The sequence below is a fragment of the Colobus angolensis genome, unplaced genomic scaffold (genome assembly GCF_000951035.1).
Source record: "Colobus angolensis palliatus isolate OR3802 unplaced genomic scaffold, Cang.pa_1.0 Scaffold200, whole genome shotgun sequence".
Taxonomy (NCBI): domain Eukaryota; kingdom Metazoa; phylum Chordata; class Mammalia; order Primates; family Cercopithecidae; genus Colobus; species Colobus angolensis.
Window position 1 is genome coordinate 4,880,466 of NW_012115156.1, and position 18,143 is coordinate 4,898,608.

The 18,143-nt window shown below is 39.7% G+C and overlaps 1 protein-coding gene across 1 annotated transcript in view; it reads right to left on the reverse strand.

Moving 5' to 3' along the window:
• SEC31A (SEC31 homolog A (S. cerevisiae)) overlaps nucleotides 1–17,923 on the reverse strand; it is an 83,349-nt gene extending 65,426 nt beyond the window's left edge. Inside the window, exons 1-6 of the mRNA XM_011941799.1 lie at nucleotides 17,751–17,923; nucleotides 7,888–7,970; nucleotides 6,827–6,950; nucleotides 4,864–5,062; nucleotides 1,898–1,993; nucleotides 483–623 (exon numbers count right to left, since the gene is read on the reverse strand). Coding sequence (XP_011797189.1) covers nucleotides 483–623; nucleotides 1,898–1,993; nucleotides 4,864–5,062; nucleotides 6,827–6,950; nucleotides 7,888–7,966 — 639 coding nt within the window. The 5' untranslated portion in view covers nucleotides 7,967–7,970; nucleotides 17,751–17,923. The remainder of the gene's footprint in view (nucleotides 1–482; nucleotides 624–1,897; nucleotides 1,994–4,863; nucleotides 5,063–6,826; nucleotides 6,951–7,887; nucleotides 7,971–17,750) is intronic.
• Between the last annotated feature and the right edge of the window lie 220 nt (nucleotides 17,924–18,143).

Genomic DNA, 18,143 nt, shown 5'->3' on the forward strand with positions numbered 1-18,143 from the left:
AGCCGGGCGTGATTGCGCGTGCCTGTAATCCCAGCTACTTGGGAGGCTGGGGCAGGTGAATTGCTTGAATGCGGGAGGCAGTGAGCCGAGATTGCGCCACTGCACTCCAGCCTGGGCGACAGAGAGAGACTCTGTCTCAAGAAAAAAAAAAAAAAAGGTTGCTGCAATGTTTTAAAACAGCTAGCAAAGTAAAACAACCAGTATACCATGGAATAAGTTCCTTGATTAACCAATCTCTCTTCATCATTAATAATATCCAACATATTTATTGGACATGATTTTCCAATTTCCATAAAATCATAAAAATTTTATGATTTTCCCTTAGAGGAAAAAAAACAAACATTCATTCTAACATGACTGATTAACGAAAAAACAGGATTTGACTTCACAGAAATTTGATTTGTTGTCAACTCTGACAAACAACACAGGAATACCTACAGCAGAAATACAACATGTTCATCACAAGTCAATCACATACTTACTCTGTTACTATGGTCACTGACTTTGATGATTGGTTCATTTTTTCTAAGATCCCATACGGTGGCCCGACCACTGGGACTGGCTGATGCTAAAATATGCTGAACTTGTCTGTTCCATGCAATGCAGCTGATATCTTCTGGCGGCTACAAGGAATAAACAGTTAATAAAAACTGTTTCTCTATTATAATCAAATTTAATTGTAAAATTGGATCCTTCATTCTGAAAAGTATATTACTTAAAAATCTGATCCATTTATCCCACAAATTTGCTTTATAGTCCTATATCTCTACATTCTCAACACGTACAATTATACGATTTAAAGTGCAGGTACGTGCCATTTCAAGTGTATTATCTTGTTTAATAATATCTCATTCAACAAGAATTTTATTGAATTCCTGCTATAAACCAAGTACTGTTTACTTTGCAACTGCTGCAAGGTAGATCATGGACCACAAAGTAGGTGTTGGTGACTATGACAGAAAACTAGGCAGGGCAAAATTACAGCCCAGACCATTAGCAAAATATCTTTATAAATGCTAGTACATATGCTATGATTATGCTACCTCTCACATTGCCAGAATGTTAGAGCCAGTTACAATGGCTACTCAATTGGATAGCCTATACAACATAAAGAAGAACAGAAGACTGTTCTTACCAAACTTACTAGAAATACACAGGCAAAGGGCTTGAGGTATTTATTTTAAACCTTGCCTTCCATGGTCTTGCCTAAGTGTGTTTTAAGAAGGTTGGTTGTTGGCCGGGCGCGGTGGCTCAAGCCTGTAATCCCAGCACTTTGGGAGGCAAAGGTGGGCGGATCACGACGTCAGGAGATCGAGACCATCCTGGCTAACACAGTGAAACCCCATCTCTACTAAAAAATGCAAAAAAAACTAGCCGGGCGAGGTGGCGGGTGCCTGTAGTCCCAGCTACTTGGGAGGCTGAGGCAGGAGAATGGCGTAAACCCGGGAGGCGCAGCTTGCAGTGAGCCGAGATCCGGCCACTGCACCCCAGCCTGGGCGACAGAGCGAGACTCCGTCTCAAAAAAAAAAAAAAAAAAAGAAGGTTGGTTGTTGCTAAAACACAGAGCAGCTATCACACAAAGAACAAAAATAATTATACTAGATCTAAGACAATTATTAAGGATCTTTGTTCATTTTGTTTACTACTGTATGCCTAGTACAATGACCAGTGTCTACCAGGTGGGAGATACTAAATAACTATCTACTCTTGAAGGACGTACTCATACTTTGAAGAAACAAATTTATTAATACTTTACTGAAGAAAAATCAGTAACATCTAAACAACGATTTTAAACATATATGTTTTGTGTGAGAAGCCTTAAAAGTGAAATAAGTGGGCTTAGAAGAACTACTTTTGGCTTTTTTTATTACAATGATTAAAATCAGTATAAAAATACCTGTGTTTTGGCTCCTGGCGTCATTGGGGTTGCAAAATTATTTAGATCCCATATGTAGATTTCAGATTCATTAGCACCAGAAGCTACCAGATTAGTCTGTAAGAAGAAAACATAACTAAATAGCATTTATGCATAATTAAGAAAATTCAGAATAACTCAGTTCAGAGTTAGATACTAGATGTAGCATACACAATTTTTCTATTTAATTTAAAAAGTGAAAAACATACGCATGAATTTCTAAATTATGCATAATTCTTTCAAAATTTAAAGTTTTCTAGAAAAACATAAAATTCTACTTAACAAAGACAAAAGATGTCTACTGAGAACAAACTAATTTTAATGCAAGATATTATTTTAAAAATTATATGGATAAATTCTTTTTTTTTTTTTTCGAGTTCTGCTCTTGTTGCCCAGGCTGGAGTGCAATGGCGCAATCTCAGCTCATTGCAACCTCCGCCTCCCAGGTTCAAGCGATTCTCCTGCCTCAACCTCCCGAGTAGCTAGGATTACAGGCATGCGCCACTACTCCCAGTTAATTCTGTATTTTTAGTAAAGACAGGGTTTCTCCATGTTGGTCAGGCTGGTCTCGAACTCCTGACCTCAGGTGATCTGCCTGCCTTGGCCTCCCAAAGTGCTGGGATTACAGGTGTGAGCCACAAAGCCTGGCCGGATAAATTCTTAATCAGTCTTGCAACCATGTGAGGATTACTGTTTATATCTTTGCATCTCTGGAAGGAGATTTAATTTACAAGATTAAAAAGGTAATCAATTATTGCTTTCATAAAAAGCTGAATCCTAAAACTGGTATCTTTCTCAGTATACTTCAAAGTCAGCTTCCAGAGCTGAATCAATATAGCCCTAGTAAAATCTCTTGTCATAATTCTTCTCATATTTCTAGTTCATATACACTCAATCTTGTTCCAGGTGGCAATATTTCTAGGTTTTCTCTGGTACAAACCTTAAGGGTCAAAAAGAACCTGAAATTGTAATACAAAGTACAGGAAGACAATGGGCTTCATATACTGACCTTCATCCACTATTTACTTTTACAAATTATTCTCTTATCAGCTGGCATATAACTAAAAAAAGAGAGAAATTCTATGGTAGTAGCTACCTATAACACAAAATACTTTATTAAAAATCATCAGTTGCTTCATACAATTAACAAAGGAGTTAGCTAAAGAGCAGATACCACAAACTATAGAAATGAAGGCCGGGCACAGTGGTTCATGCCTGTAGTCACAGCACTTTGGGAGGCCAAGGCAGACAGATCACTTGAGCCCAGGAGTTCAGGACCAGCTTGACCAACACAGAAAAACACTGTCTCTACAAAAATTAGCCTGGTGTTATGGCTCATGCTTGTAGTCCCAGTTACTTGGGTGGCTGAGACAGGAGACTTGCTTGAATCCAGGAGGTCAAGACTGTAGTAAGCCATGAGCCACTGCAGTCCAGCCTGGGAGGGAGCAAGACCCTGTTTCAAAAAACATAAAACAACAACAAAAAAGAAATAAACAAGTTGGGTTTCTGTATTGCTATACCCTAAGGATCTAGTTATAATATAAGAAAAGGAACTATTTAAAATTTTCTTAATACTCATTTTTGGTTGTTATAATCTAGTATCCTATTAACTCAAGGTCTTTTTTTTTTTTTTTTTTTTTTCCCAGACAGGGTCTCTGTGTGTCACCCAGGCTGGAGTGCAGTGGTGCGATCATAGCTCACTGCAGCATAGACCTCCCGGGCTAAAGCCATCCACACGAGTAGCTGAGACTATAGGCGTATGCCACCATGTTCTGCTAATTGTTTGCATTTTCTGCAGTGACAGGGTTTCACCATCCTGTGCAGGCTAAGATCTTTATTAAGCTATGCATTTATATAATTAACACCCAGTAAAGTTTATGAAGGCAACAGTACAAAGAATCTTAATTAACTATTTGTTAATTGCATTATATTTAATTTTTCTTTTTTTTCAGTTTTGCTCTTGTCACCCAGGCTGGAGTGTAACGGCACGATCTCAACTCACTGCAATCTCTGCCTCCCTGGTTCAAGCAATTCTCCTGCCTCAGCCTCCAGAGTAGCTGGGATTACAGGCACCTGCCACCATGCCCAGCTAATTTTTGTATTTTTAGTAGAGACGGGGTTTCACCACATTGACCAGGCTGGTCTCGAACTTCTGACCTCGTGATCTGCCTGCCTCGGCCTCTCAAAGTGCTGGGATTACACAGGCGTAAGCCACCATGCCCAGCCATTACATTTAATTTCTAATTATTTCACAGAGTATTAATCTCTGTCATAAACACAAAATTTCTCAATTAATAAAACAGTGAATTAACCTGGACATCACAGCACCAGCCTAATGCTGAACTAGCATGAACTTTTAAAAGGCAAGGTTTCCAACCTATGGGGCTCTTAATGTTTATAAAATGTCTATTCGAATGGCATGACATCTTCAGACTTAATTAAACCTATCAGCCAGCCGGGCACCATGGCCCACATCTGTAATCCCAGCACTTTGGGAGGCCAAAGCAGGTGGATCACAAGGTCAAGAGACCATTCTGGCCAACATGGTGAAACCCTGTCTCTACTAAAAGTACAAAAATTAGCTGGGCGTGGTGGCACGCACCTGTAGTCCCAGCTACTCAGGAGGCTGAGGCAGGAGAATCACTTGAACCCAGGGGGCGGAGGCTGTAGTGAGCCGAGATCACGCCACTGCACTCCAGCCTGGTGACAGAGCGAGACTCCATCTCACAAAAAAAAAACCTATCAGTCTGATCCTTTTCATGGAGGTAGTATTTTTAACCCTGATCTCAATTCTGAACCCACCATTCTTTAAACAAACACTTGTCAACCTGTATAGCCACACAGTTTTTCAACTTTCAGTTCCAAAACTGAGGCATAGTAGATTCATATACTGATATCAAAAGAGCAGCACACAGTCTAAGAATTATGAATGAATGTCAAAGTCTTACCTGGAAAATGTTCACATCCAAGGCTCTCACTGGGCCAGTATGCTTGTCATTCTGGGCAATCACAACTTCCTTGTCTCCAGCTATAATTTTAGAAGGATCATAGAGAATAATATTTCCATTTTCACCACCTGCAATCAGAACTCCAGAGACATCTCCTTTGGAATCCATTTTATAAGGTCCCCAAATCAACTTGTGGTATCTACAGGAGAAAATGAATAAAATAACTCATTCTTAAAGTCAAATAAATGTAGACAAAAAATTGAAATTATACATTTAATTTTTAATGTTTTCATAAACAGTCCAAATATATTACTTCCCCACCACTCCTGGTAACTATGTATGACTTTGGTGTAATAGTATTTCATTTTTTATTTATACTCATATTTGCATATTTGATTTTGTAATCCTTAAAGAGTAAAAACCCTTATAAGGTAGTGTAACAAAATATACTTGAGTTGTGTGTCAAAAAATATGAGCTTAAGAATGATTTTACCATTTAGAAACGGTGAGACCCTAAGTTTTAATCTTCTTAAATTGCCTCTGGTTCACTGTAAAATAGAGCTAATCAATCACTTCCCTTGAAAAGTAAAAACACTGTTCATTTGACTATAGAAGCGTCTCATGCTTTGACCTTTGTCTGAAAAAAAAAAAAGAGTCACTAACAAGTGGTCTGTTAAATAGTAAAGGTGTTAAAGGAGTCATGTGAAATTTTCTAAGAAAAAGAATGTATTCTAACAGTAGAAAAACGACATCAAGATTATATTATGACAAGTACCCCTACTATTGGAGAATAAAATATATGATCCAGAATGGAGATGAAATATGAAGGCAGAAAGGTATACGATGATACAAATGGTAGTAAGCAGAAAAACTACTAGACAAAAGGTATCTGGGGTTCCCATCCCACTGTGACAGCTCTGAAGAATATGAGCAGTCCCGTGAAACTGCATGATTTGAGCTGTATTCTGTCAGCTAAAGAGCAATCTCTTTAAACCCTGCTAAGATACTGAGGCAATAAAGATTATTTTATTACTCAAACGAAGGCATCCTTTCTCTGCATTACAATAGGGCATAAGTACTTGAAAGTATGATCCAAATACCTAGTTATCTAGTGTATTAGAAATCATGTCAACAAAACTGTGAAATATATTTCTAAATATCGTAACAGAAGAAAATAAAAATAAGCTACCATTCAGAGATAATCACTACTAATACTTATTATGACTACTTCTTTCCTAGTACATCTACCTTTTTGCAAACAGGCACAATAAAAGAGAAAGAAAAACAAACTCTATACAAAATTAGCCGGGTGTGGTGGCACATGCCTGTAATCCCAGCTACTCAAGAGGCTGAGGCAGGAGAATCGCTAGAACCCAGGAGGCAGAGGTTGCAGTGAGCCAAGATTGCACCACTGCACTCCAGCCTGGGCAACAAGAGTGAAACAAAAAAAAAAACCACACACATACACACACAAAACCCAGAAAAAAATGCTAGAAACTACAGCCTCTCCTTCCCACCTTACATATAACAGCAACAAAAAAGTCAATGGAACATACTGGCCAGGCGTGGTTCCTCATGCCTATAATCCCAGCACTTTGGGAGGCTGAGATGGGTGGATTGCTTGAGGTCAGGAGTTCAAGACTAGCCCGGCCAACATGGCAAAACCCTGTCACTACTAAAGATACAAGATTAGCTGGGCGGGGTTGTGTGCACCTGTAATCTCAGCTCTTTGGGAGGCTAAGGCACAAGAATTGCTTGAGCCCGGAAGGTGGAGGTTGCAGTGAGCCGAGATCATGCCACTGCACTCCAGCCTGAGCTAAAGTGAGATTCTGTTTCAAAAAAGCAAAGGAAAAAAAAAGTCAATAGGACATATAAACACTACTTTTACTTCCATAAAAATACACTCACATTAGAAATCAAGAACAATATATAATTAACATAAATTTAAAGCTGAACCTCATACCTGTGAGAAGAGGAGAATGTGGCACAAGATTTCATGTCCAAGGATGGATCCGAAAGGTCTAATTCAAATATCTCAAGGGAAGCATTGGTACTAAATGTTGCATCCAATTGCTGAGCAGATGTTCCTATAGAAAATATATTTATGGTAACTATACACACAAAAATAAGACTCAGAGAAACCTTACAAAACCGAAGTTATAAGCATGTTTTTCAATTCTCCTGCTCATGAATGCTGCACATATACCATTGAGCAGATGCTTAAATCACTATAGCAATGAGATTCTGGCACAGGGCTAGGAGAAGATGTTTGTAAGAGTGGGTAGTGTAAATAATTTTTTAAGCCTGTAGATATTTAAAAATCTCTGTAAAAATGGTCCCATGATTGGGGATGGGCGCGGTGGCTCACGCCTGTAATCCCAGCACTTTGGGAAGCCGAGGCGGGCAGATCACGAGGTCAGGAGATCAAGACCATCCTGGCTAACACGGTGAAACCCCACCTGTACTAAAAAATTAGCCAGGTGTGGTGGCGGACGCCTGTAGTCTCAGTTACTCGGGAAGCTGAGGCAGCAGAATGGCATGAACCAGGGAGGTAAAGCTCGCAGTGAGCAGAGATCATGCCATTACACTCCAGCCTGGGTGAAAGAGCAAGACTCCATCTCAAAAAAAAAAAAAAAAAGTCCTGTGATTTACTATATCTGCTTATAGACATACATGATATAACTAATTCTTTTTATATAAAAATGCTAACATCAAAATTGCTCTTCGTTCATTCAAACTGATATTAACTGTGTTTTTTTTTTTACATGCCATCTATTGTGCTTAATACTGGAGGAATAAAGATAAAATATAATTCCTGTGAAGGAAACTATTTTAGATGTAACACATCATGATCAAAATACTATGGGAACGCACAGGAAGAACACTGAACTTGGCTGAGAGAATGTCGGTAACTTGCCAGGGAGAGAGAGGTTTTCCAGAGAAGATAAAGATTAACCTGAATAAGCTAGACGCAGAAGAGAAGAAATTAGGTAACTCATACTATCTTCTCTCCTTTGAACTTACCTGTTGCTAGGTAAATGGGGTGATTCTGGGCAGGGCTCCATGCCTGCATGGCTGTACGATCTACTTCCTTTAACTTCATCCTGCTAAAAAGAATATTTTACAAAGAAATAGATTTGAATGATTTGAATGTCTAACACAGAACACAGATATTTTACACAGAAACATACTGAACAAACCACTACAACATTAGTAATGCCCAAATGCAAATAAATCAACTTGGTTTAGGTGTCATTTGTTGGAAATATTAATTAGAAAGAAGACAAACTTGAGGCTGGGCGCAGTGGCTCATGCCTGTAATCCTAGCACTTTGGGAGGCCGAGGCGGGCAGATCACGAGATCAGGAGATCGAGACCATCCAGGCTAACATGGTGAAACCCTGTCTCTACTAAAAATACAAAAAATCAGCCAGTCGTGGTGGCGGGCGCCTATAGTCCCAGCTACTCGGGAGGCTGAGGCAGGAGAATGGCATGACCTGGGAGGTGAAGCTTGCAGTGAGCTGAGATTGCGCCACTGCACGCCAACCTGAGCGAGACAGCAAGACTCCACTTCAAAAAAAAAAAAAAAAAAAAAGAAGACAAACTTGATAAACTACTTTGAGACAAATACTGGTCTATTCTGTCTACAGATTATAGTTCTTCAGTTGAATCGGTCTAGAAAAATAGCCCACAAAAATAATGAGGTAGTACCTGAAGAATTAACTTTGCTACATATGTGTTTATCCAACAAGGATGGGTGACAAAACATTATGGGTAAGAGCAGCCAAAAAATAAACAAGGCACAACTTCCTGGAGTAGGATTACTCAATGATAAGAGCAGTTTAAAAAATTAATTCAAAATTAAAACAGAGAGAATACAGTAAGCCCACAGATTTTAAAGATAAAGTAGAAATTATTAGAAAACTGGTCACTTCAAGGTATAATCCCATATACCACCTGTTTACATATTTTCTGTCATTAAAGTTACTTTGATGGGGTCAGGTGTGGTGGCTCATGCTTGCAATCCCAGCACTTTGGGAGGACGAGGCAGTTGGATCACTTGAGGCCAGGAGTTCGAGACCAGGCTGGCCAAAAGGGCAAAACCCCATCTCTATTAAAAATATAAGAAAATTAGCCAAGTGTGGTGATGCATGCCTGTAATCCCAGCTATCTGGGAGGCTGAGGCAGAAGAATCACTTGAACCCAGATGGTGAAGGTTACATTGAGCCGAGATTATGCCACTGTACTCCAGCCTGGGTGACAGAGCGAGACTTGGTCTCAAAAAAAAAGTTACTTTGATGGAAAAATTAGAAAGGTATAGTATTATGCACTTTTTAAAGATCTTTGTTATTTTTACATAAATACATTGAAATGGCACAGTACTCCACTGTAAGATGTACCATAATTACCTAGTCAAATACCAACAAACACCTAAGCTGTTTGTAGCTATTTTTATAAAAAATGCTGAAATAAATGGTCATCTGCACATGTTATTTCGTTAAAAACAAGGGACAGCTATAACTTTCCAGCAGTAAAATTGCTAAGTTAAAAGGTTAATGTAATTTTAATTTAGATGAATATTACCAAGTTGTCCTCTATGGCAATCGTGCCTTTTCATACTACCAAGAGTAATATACGATTACTTCTTGCCCTGCAGCCTTACCAGAGTATACTGTCACACTTTTAGATTTTTTGCAACATTAAAAAATGAAAGGCCAGGTGCAGTGGCTCAGCCCTGTAATGCCAGCACTTTGGGAGGCCGATTGCTTGAGCCCAGGAGTTCAAGACCAGCTTGGAAAACATGGTGAAATCCCACCTCTACAAAAAATACAAAAATTAGCTGGGCATGGTGATGCACGCCTGTCCAGCTACTCAGAAGTTTGAAGAGGAAGGATCATTTGAGCCCGGAAAGTTGAGGCTGCAGTGAGCCGTGATCGCGTCACTGCAATCCAGCCTGGGCGACAGAGAGAGATCATGACTCAAAAAAAAAAAAAAAAAGAAAAAAGAAAAACAAAAAGAAAAATGTTAGCTCTGTATAGTAATATTATAAATAATGTATAACATCTTTTTTTACATGAGTATGGGTCAATCATATTTCCTTTTCTGTCATCTCTTCTGTCTAGTCATGTATCATTTGACCATTTTTCTTTTCTCTTTTTTTTTGAGACGGGGTTTCTTTCTGTCATCCAGGCTGGAGCACAGTGGCGTGATCTCGCCTCACTGCAACCTCCGCCTCCAGGTTTCAAGCGATTCTGGTGTCTCAGCCTCCCAAGTAGCTGGGATTACAGGCACACATCACCACATCAGGCTAATTTTTTTGTATTTTTAGTAGAGATGGGGTTTCACCATGTTGGCCAGGCTGGTCTCGAACTTCTGACCTCAGGTGATCCACCTTCCTTGGCCTCCCAGAGTGCTGGGATTACAGGCGTGAGCCACTACAGCTGGCCATCATTTGACAATTTTTCTATTAAGTTGATAGACTATCTTTTTACTTTGCTTTTTTTTTAAAAAAAACTTTTTACCTTTCATAGGATTTTGATTAAAAAAAAATATACGCTTTATCTTTTAGATTTACGTTCCTAGAAAAGTTGAGCACAAAGTACAAAAAAATGCTACACAGTTCCCAACCACATAACCTTTCTTACCATCAACATCCATCGCACATCATAAAGGTCTATTTGTTTCAATCCATGAACTAACATGAGCACATCATTATCACTGAAACTCCACAATTTATATGAGGGCTCACTCTAGGTGTTGTACATTCTCTGGGTTTTGACAAACGTATGACAACATGTATCTGTCATTATAGTATCACACAGAGTAGTTCCTTTGTCCTAAAATCCCCTGTGCCTGTTAATTCCTACTTTCCTATCAAAGGAGCCTATATAGTAAATGTTTGTGAATTATTCTTCGGACCTAGAAAGAAGGGGTGCTCTCTGTTTTCAGGACCTAGAGCTCAATATATATTAATTAAATCCTCTTTATTGATTTGTTTAGATATCCTATATCCTTATTTTTTTGTCCACTTGATCTGCCTTGGACCAAAACAGTGAATTAAGTCTCTTACTGCTAATATATTTAAGTTTATTTCTCATGGTATCTCCTGAAACTTTTGCTTTACGAAAATTACTTTGTTATTTAATACAGTTATTTGGTGCACAATCATAATGTTCAAATTCACTGTCAAATGTACACTTTAGCTTTATGAATATCCTTCTTTGTCTGAAATAATGACTTTTGGTCTGAATTCCATCTTTTGTTTGCTTTTACATGTATACTTTTGCCCTTCAGAACTATGTCGTCATTAGCTATACGGCAACAAACAAACAAAAAAACAAAAAACCAAGATTTTATTGGTGATCTAATTTGAAAATCTTTTCAGTAGGTTAGCTAAGGATATTTAAAATGTATTGACATGACAGACATGGTTGGTCTTAGTTTTGTCATATTTTACTTTGGTTTAATATCTTTGGGTAATAATTTTTAAAAAGTCTTTCATCTTTTTTTGTGCAATTAGCATTTTTCTGATAATTAGGATGATGTATATTTTCATTATAATATGTGTTTGATTTTATCTTTTTAATTGTAATTTTAAATATTTTACTTCACACCATTAATCCTCTATTTCTTTACACAGAAACAATAACTCTCTACTATAAGCACTTATGAAATTAGCTTGTATAATCTTACTGCCTCTCCACACAACACAGTTACAATCAATAGCATTATCTTTCTCAGTGTTTACCTTTGAACTGCTTATACTTCTACTAACTGATTTGTCAGCTTTAAATGATGTCCTCTGACTCATAACCATTACAGATGTGGCAATTCACAAACTTATTCTACTTCCAATTTCTTTCCTCTTCTCTTTTTATTAGTCGTATAACCAAGCCCTATATTATTGGACATTTAATATTTACATTTTATTCTTTCTTCCTCATTCTCACTTTTGTTCCAGTCTCAGTCCTGCAGTTAAAAAGGATACTCAATGCTATCCAACAGGACTTTTTTGCCAGTTTCCTTACTTAGCTCCAGAGTCTATTCTCTAACATTTTCCTTAAGATTGCCTTAAACATATGCCCCGCGTCTTGTATCTGCAAATTGTTTATATTTGAAGGAGATTTTATAGAGGAAAAAATTAAGACACGGAAAGTTAGACAATCTGTACATGCTAGCAAGGGGGCAAGGGGCTAGAGCCAAGATCGGAACTCGCAAGTTTAGCTCCAGAGTCCAAGTTCTTATTACTTCCAACAAGTTCAGGTATTCAATTTTTATATTATAGAGGAAATACTAACATTTAGGAGAAACAGTAACAAAGAAACCAGCATGCATGATAAAATTGAAGAAATGCATTTTAGAAATTGTGTTAGGTTAGGGCAAAGTGAGATTAGGAGGCAGGATGTATCACATAGCTAAAAGCATGGTCTCTGGAGTTAATCCTCAATTTGACTACTGGCTCTGCCACTTATTAGCTATGATACTTTGGGCACATTATTTAATCTCCCTGAGCCCCAGTTTCTACATTCGTAAAACAGGGAAAAGAGTGACAACCTCATGGGATGTTGTGAGGTTCCAATGAGATCATATGTTTTATAATAGGGAACCAAACAAAGTGCTTAGCACATGGGTTAGTGCTTTTGATAGGCTTGCTATTTTTAAAGATTACTGCTATCATGAGATTAAACAAGAAAACTTCAGGGTTATTTGGGGGGAAAAAATTCCAACTTTCTAAGATATAAAAAAGGCATTTATTTTCTTAACATGAATTTCCTCTTCTTCCTCTTTGCCAACTGTCTCATCTAATCTTTAGTAATAAATTCAAGTTCCAGTTCCTCCATGAAAACTGCCCTGATGATTCAATCCACATTGATCTAAATACTTACCACAAGTTTATATTTGTCAGTACTACAATTTAAGCATTTTATAGTAATATCATTCTATTTTAATAAACATTTGGTAACATTCTACTGGCACATATTGTTGACATATTTTCCGATTACTTTTTAACCAGTTGCCTTATGTGCTATCTTATCTCATCAACTAGACAAATAATGTCTTTTTTCAAAACTTTTACCTCTTTTTAGACTCAAAATTGCTTAGCACACTAGGAGATATGCAGAAAGTTCTGATTTATTTTAAAAGTTTATATTTAGGGCAAAACCAGTAGACTAATGAACTAGAACGACCAGTTTCAGATAAAACATTTACTCTTAAATTCTTAACTCTTTAAAGGATCATTTACTTTTTAAAAAAGGAGAAAGTATTGTTAAGGGGGAAAAGGTTATAAGATGACTTCAGAATAATTTCTAAAAGTGAAATCAAAATAGCTGTATTATAAAAAAAAGGAATACAATAATAGTACTTCCAAGAGCTGAAGTACAAGGACTACCTAATTCATTAATGCTTGGTTAATGTGTAACATTGAAAAAGAAAGAGACATTTATATGAACATAAAATGGTTAAATGGGAATTCAAAGCATTTACTAAAGTTTATTTCTTAGCCTTAGTACTCAGTGTTCCGCGAGAAGCAGTTCTGCTTATTAACCTGTACTGAATATAAGGTTTCAATACCATCTATTTAAAAAAAAAAAAAAAGAATCACTATACTACAATGGCCTAGAACTATATTATATGCCCTGAATCTAATTAAATAAGAGTACCATAATCAATCTACTTACTGCAATCATTCTCAAAATTACTAAGAATGCCATGAAAATATAGTTACATCTGGATATGAATATATCCTTCTCTTAGAAATAATCATTCAGTTGTAAATGATTTTCTTAAAAATATGAAAAGTCTTTTTTTTTTTTGAGATGGAGTCTCACTCTGTCACCAAAGCTGGAGTGCAATGGCATGAAATTGGCTCACTGTAAACTCCGCCTCCCGGGTAGCTGGAATTATAGGCACACACGGCCACCCCTAGCTAATTTATATATTTTTTAGTAGAGACAGAGTTGGTCAGGCTGGTCTCAAACTTCTGACCTTGTGATGAGCCCACCTCAGCCTCCCAAAGTGCTGAGATTACTGGAGTGAGCCACCACACCTGGCCAAAAAGGTATTTTTAAAAATGCATTTTAATTTTTTTTTTTTTTTTTTACAGAGACAGGTTCTATGTTGGCCAGGTTGGTCTTGAACTCTTGGCCTCAAGCAATCATCCTTCCTTAGCCTCCCAAAGTTCTAGGATTACGGGCATGAGCCATTGCGTTCAAAAACAGGAAAAGGTTTTAGAGTAAACCATACATACTTCCCAAGCAAGACTTACTTTAAAAGCCGTGTGTAATGTTTTTTCAATATTAAACGTGATTACAATTCATACTATGAATACTTGTTTCACTCAATACTATTTTAAACAGAACATAATCACTACAAAAATATAAAAAGAAGGCCGGGCACAGTGGCTCTCACGCCTGTAATCTCAGCACTTTGGGAGGCAGAGGCAGGAGGATCACCTGAGGTCAGGAATTCGAGACCAGCCTGACCAAAGCGGCGAAACCCTGTCTCTACTAAAAATACAAAAAATTAGCTGGGCTTGGTGGCAGGCGTCTGTAATCCCAGCTACTCCGGAGGCTGAGGCAGGAACCATGAACCTTCAAAAATACATCTAAGCCGGGCGCGGTGGCTCAAGCCTGTAATCCCAGCACTTTGGGAGGCCGAGACGGGCGGATCACGAGATCGGGAGATCGAGACCATCCTGGCTAACATGGTGAAACCCCGTCTCTACTAAAAAATACAAAAAACTAGCCGGGCGAGGTGGCAGGCGCCTGTAGTCCCAGCTACTCGGGAGGCTGAGGCAGGAGAATGGCGGAAACCCGGAAGGCGGAGCTTGCAGTGAGCTGAGATCCGGCCATTGCACCCCAGTCTGGGCGACAGAGCGAGACTCCGCCTCAAAAAAAAAAAAAAAATACATCTATTGGCTGGGCGTAGTGGCTCATGCCTATAATCCCAGCACTTTGGGAGGCCGAGGTGGGCGGATCACTTGAGGCCAGAAGTTCGGGACCAGCCTGGCCAACACCGCGAAACCCCATCTCTACTGAAAAATACAAAAATTAGCTGGGCGTGGTGGTGCGCACCTGTAATCCCAGCTACTCAGGAGAATGAGGCAGAATAATCACTTGAACCTGGGAGGCAGAGGTTGCAGTGAGTCAGAGGCTGCAGTGAGCCTGGGAGACAGAGCTAGACTCCGTCTCAAAAAATAAATAAATAAAAAAATACATATGGCCGGGCGCAGTGGCTCCCGCCTGTAATCCCAGCTCTTTGGGAGGCCGAGGCAGGCGGATCATGAGGTCAGGAGTTCGAGACCAGCCTCATCAACATGGTGAAACTCTGTTTCTACTAAAAAATACACAAATTAGCCGGGCGTGGTGGCGCATGCCTGTAATCCCAGCTACTCAGGAGACTGAGGGAGGAGAATCGCTTGAACCCAGGAGGCGGAGTTTGCAGTGAGCCGAGATAGCGCCATTGCACTCCAGCCTGGGAGACAGAGCAAGACTCTGTCTCAGGAAAAAAAAAAAAGATTTATTGAGGAATATTTATATTCCAGACTAGAACTCTTATTTTGCATGCAACTTTCTCTCGATAATTGCATTCAATCAGGTGGAAACTTTTTTCTTTCTGCTCATTTTCAAAATGTAAATTTCCTGAAGCAATACTAAAACCCAACAGCACTATTCTTTGAAAAGTACCAACCTTACAATGCTATATAGAGCTGACCCATACCTCAGAAAGCAAGTAAAAAGTTAAAGAGGTAATAGAATTGGAACTTTGATTCCCAAACCAGGTATACAATCCCTAGTTGGCATTGCTTTTAGTAAAAATCCATTTTCTGTGGGCAAAATATCTCAATACGGATAGAAACAATTGTTTAGAGGATTTATTATTTTCAATGTCCTAGGTTCATTTCACTCAACCCAAACCAAATCAAAGGAGAAAGTAACTGTGCACTGGTTACTGAACTAATTGGTGTCATATTAATCTTCAGTGTAATAAAACTTTTTAGCTGAAATTAACCTAATGACATTTCTAAAAACAATGTAATCAATGTAAATCAATCTAGTAATATCCCCTTACAGGAGTTTTTAACTTGTAAACTTAATAATATTATGCGCACAGAAAATCCTACATGTCACTTGAGAGCAGGAGCTTGAGTTCAGCCTGGGGAACGTAGTGAGACCCCCATCTCTATAAAAAATAAGAGATTAACTGGGCGTGCGCCATGTGCATATTCCTAGCTACTTCTGAGGCTGAGGAGGGAGGATCTCTTGAGTCCAAGAGTTCAAGGTTATAGTGAGCTATGACTGCACCACCGCACTCCAATCTGGGCAACAAAGAGTGACCCTGTCTCAAAAAAAAAAGTAAAATTAAAAAAAAAAGAAAATCCTACGTATGTATATGTGCATTCTTCCAATGCTTTCATTAGATTCCCATAAGACAGTGAAATCCCCCCCAAATTGTGAATCATTGCTCTTCAGTTTATAAATTTATTTCTATTCCCATGTTATTAGTTTCAATAATTTGCCTATGTAAAATTAAGCAATATTATTCTAAATCCACCTTAAATTTCAAATTTCACAAATAACCGTGGACGTATGCAAGATAAAATCACTACAAAACTACAAAAACACCACGAGTTATCCAAAAGTTCTTGGAGTCTACAAACCTCTCCCTGAGCTGTAATTAAGAAATAGTGAGAAACAAGAAGCACAGAAGAACCACTAAAAAAGGAGAGTAGGCTGGGCGTGGTGGCTCATGCCTGTAATCCCAGCACTTTGGGAGGCCAATGCGGGCGGATCACTTGAGGTCAGGAGTGCGAGATCAGCCTGACCAACATGGTGAAACACAGTCTCTACTAAAAACAAAAAAAGTGGACAAGCATGGTGGCGGGCGCCTGTAATACCAGCTACTCAGGAGGCTGAGGCAGGAGAATCACTCGAACCCGGGAGACGGAGGTTGCAGTGAGCTGAGATCGCGCCACTGCACTCCAGCCTGGGTGACTCCGTCTCAAAAAAAAAGGAGTAAGCTTTTGCAACCCTTGAATAACTGGAGGTACAGAAAACGCCGGACGCTATAACAAGAACACAACTTTATCGATTAAACACAGTTATAACTGCCCACAAAGACAACCAAATTTCAGTTTTCCATAATTAGAAAAAAATAGGAGAAAGGATTTGTCACAGACTATTAGATCATTGCAACTTCAAAAAGCCCTACGTAAAATTAGTTCCTTAAGCGCAAGGAAAATTTCATAATGCCCACAAGTTCTGGCAATATTTTGGTTTATTTTACAACAGCCTAGTAATTTAACAACTTATTAGCAAAAACATGTAACACTTAATGAGACTGCCCTCAAAGTACAGGCTGCGCCTGGCTACCACTGTCCTTAAAATAATCCAATCCTAGTGACAGTAGACGTCAGTTCAAACCTATGAACCTTTAACTATAAATCTGGCAACAGTTCAAGTACAAACAAAAAAACCCTAACCAAACTAAAGTCAACCAAAGTAATCCTGAGATTTTTTTCCTTTCCTCACCTTCGGGGACCGCACCTCTTTGTGCACAAGGGTCTGAAAGTCTCCTAACCTCAAACTCCAGTTACCAGCCCGGCTACGACTCCCCGGCAAGACACCGTCGCCAGCCTCGGGTGGCTTTTGCTCAGCAGTGGAGAGGTCGGCGGATGCGGACGGGCGCGATCACTGAAGGAGTCCAGACGCCAGGCGTTGTTCCGCCCGGCCCGAAACCAAGACTGGGGGCGCGCCGTCACCAGAGACAGGGCCTCAGGCTACCGCGGGGCAGCGGAGACCCAGGCTGCGGTCCCAGTTTTGGCCTGGGCTCTACCTCAAGGCTTAAGGACCGGCGAAGAGGACAAAAAGCAACGGGTGGACGCACCTGGCAAGGACCTTGGGCAGCCGGATCCTGCGTTAGTGCAGCGCCCGTCGGAGTCTCCCAGCATTCGCCGCCGCCCCTCCTCCCGGGCCAGGGCCACCTCCACGTTCCGTTCCAACGTGGCAGCCGCAGCCGCAGCCACGCCCTGCCGCCCAACACTTCCGGGAGCGACATCTCTCCCCGCCCACCCCGACGCACAGCCCGCCACGACACTTCCGGGACCGGCGGTAGGCTGGGGTGCAGGGTATGGCTCTGCGGGTTGGGCGCGCTCTGCGGTCATCGCGCCCGCGCGAATGTAGAAACCCTCGTCTGAGGGGCGGCGCGCAGAATGTGGATGCGGTAGCCAGGACTAGCGGGTAAAGGACTAGTGCAGAAGGTGTCTCCGTCCGCCCGAAT